Here is a 2,233-nt window from a genome sequence, read left to right as displayed (position 1 = left end):
TCTTTTCACTTTCCTTATGGTGGTTTTTAGTAAAGTAGCATTCTTAATTTAATTTTTGTTGCATTATAAATCTTTTTATCTATGGTTTATACCCTCTATGTCTTGTTTAATAAATTTTTTCCTTGAGGTTTCAAGCATAGTTTTCCTATAAATAAAACTTTAAGACTTTTGACTTTCATAATTATGACTTTAATTTATCAGGAATTGGGTTTTAAATATGGTTAGTTTGAAATATTTTATTTCACCAAAAGGTTTTTTTATTTGCATGTTTTAAAAAAAGTAGTGTGTTATTAAAATGAAAAAAGTAATTTACCAAAAGTAAGTCTGCCTTTATTCATGATTACTGGTTTTCTCTTTCTCTGTTAAAAATTATACTTTTTACTTTTAAAGGAGGCAAAAAATTAGTTCTTGTCTCCCTAGGTAATTATTTAATCTCATAATTTTCTTGGCAATATTATACTAATTTTAAAAGAGTATTATACCCTTTAAGAGGGTAGAAAATTTTGAGGTGACTTTTTTTTTGGCTGCTTAATCTAGAGTTTAAGATGACCGTGATTTTTTTTTTTTTTTTGACATGCATTAAATGTGACTTTTTCTTAGCAGAAGCTAAGTCAGAAGCAACTGATTTAATAAAGTAGTTGTGGGGTATGACAAAGAAGGTACAGTTATTACCTCTCTTATGAAGTTTTTAAAAAGCAATCATTAAATAAATGGTTTCTAGCACATGCAGATGCTAATTTTAGTATGTAAAAGTTGAGGATAAAATTGAATGCAAGTATATGTTGTGATTTATTCAGATGTATGTTTGACTGGTTCTCCATATCCTTAAGAATGCTGTATTTCCAGGGGTCCTGCCAGAGCAAGAACCATGGCTTATTTTGGGGAAGGAAAAGGACCTATTCATGTCGATAATGTGAAGTGCACAGGAAACGAGAGGTCCCTGGCCGACTGTATCAAACAAGATATTGGAAGACACAATTGCCGCCACAGTGAAGATGCAGGAGTTATTTGTGATTATTTTGGCAAGAAAGCATCAGGTAACAGTAACAAAGGTAGGTCACCTCTGTGGCCCTGAACAACTCACAGAATATGAGTTGTTCCCCACTTCCTTACTATAAGCCGTACTTTGATAACAAAAATCCCATGTAACAAGAACGTATGTGCATATAGTCCCTTGTTCCTTGTGCTAGTATTCAGAGCCAGTGGCTCTTGGCAAAGTTGCTTAGGTGGGACTTACAGGGAGAGCAAAGTTCAGGGGAAGGAGTGGATTTATAGGACCTTTAATCTCTGGGATCGTCCCCTTTTTACACTCTCAGCCATTTCTGTATCATTCCTTCTTTGGATGTAATAAAGCTGCCATGATTGCTGCTATCCTTGAATGTGCCAAACTGATATTTACTTCATAGAAAGGAAAGGAATGAGAATATAGAGATGAATTGAAGAAAGGTACTTCTTTACACTTACTAATATTTTAAACAACAGGGATAATTTTAAAAATGCATTTCAAAAGGAGAGTTATCTTTTATAGTTTTTGTTCTCTGAAATTTAAAAATTTAAGGAAAATGAGAAGAAATCTTTTAGTATAGTACAGTTAATAGGTGTTTCATACTTGAAAGCTCTGGGGACATTTCATTTTTATGAAACAAATATATCTCTGAAGGAATGAGTGGGAGAATTAGCTACTTTGGAGAAATCTGTGGTTATAGTTTGTGAAAACAACCATCACCTTATCTGGATTGAAAGTTCATAGTTTTGATACATTGGTTTTTTTTAAAAGTCAGGTACATCTGTATATAAGCATTCCCTTTTTCTAACACCTTTTAGTAACTTCCAAAGACAATACAATAAGTGAATTGGGATGTTGTTAATATGATTCTTCACTATCTGAGGGGTTTTTGAGTGTAGAAAGAACAATTGTGACCCTTTATGCTTTGTTTTATGTTCTATCTATTATATCTTACACAGAAAAACAGTACATATATAATGAAGAAACTAAAAAATACACACACACACACACACACACACACACACACAAAAAAAAAAAAAAAACTTGGGGAGCCAGTTTTCCCTAAATACTGATTACTACTTAATTTATTAAATTTTCTTCAGTAATTTAAAACACAGTTACAAATTGAATATAACCGATTCTTTGGATTATGTCAAATTCCTTACGCAGGTGAAAAATATGAAAATCTGATAATCTTAAAATGTTTTACTACATTTGTATATAAAC

The 2,233-nt window shown here is 31.7% G+C and overlaps 1 protein-coding gene across 1 annotated transcript in view; it reads left to right on the top strand.

Annotated features, from left to right (window-relative positions):
- PRSS12 (protease, serine, 12 (neurotrypsin, motopsin)) overlaps nucleotides 1-2,233 on the top strand; it is an 83,601-nt gene that overhangs the window by 56,003 nt on the left and 25,365 nt on the right. The window contains exon 9 of the mRNA XM_008592094.1: nucleotides 847-1,052. Within this exon, the coding sequence (XP_008590316.1) occupies nucleotides 847-1,052 (206 nt within the window). The remainder of the gene's footprint in view (nucleotides 1-846; nucleotides 1,053-2,233) is intronic.

Source organism: Galeopterus variegatus, unplaced genomic scaffold (genome assembly GCF_000696425.1).
Source record: "Galeopterus variegatus unplaced genomic scaffold, G_variegatus-3.0.2 Scaffold152, whole genome shotgun sequence".
In the NCBI taxonomy this organism is placed as follows: domain Eukaryota; kingdom Metazoa; phylum Chordata; class Mammalia; order Dermoptera; family Cynocephalidae; genus Galeopterus; species Galeopterus variegatus.
Note: the sequence above shows the minus strand (reverse complement) of the source record. Positions and strands in the feature narration are given on the sequence as shown.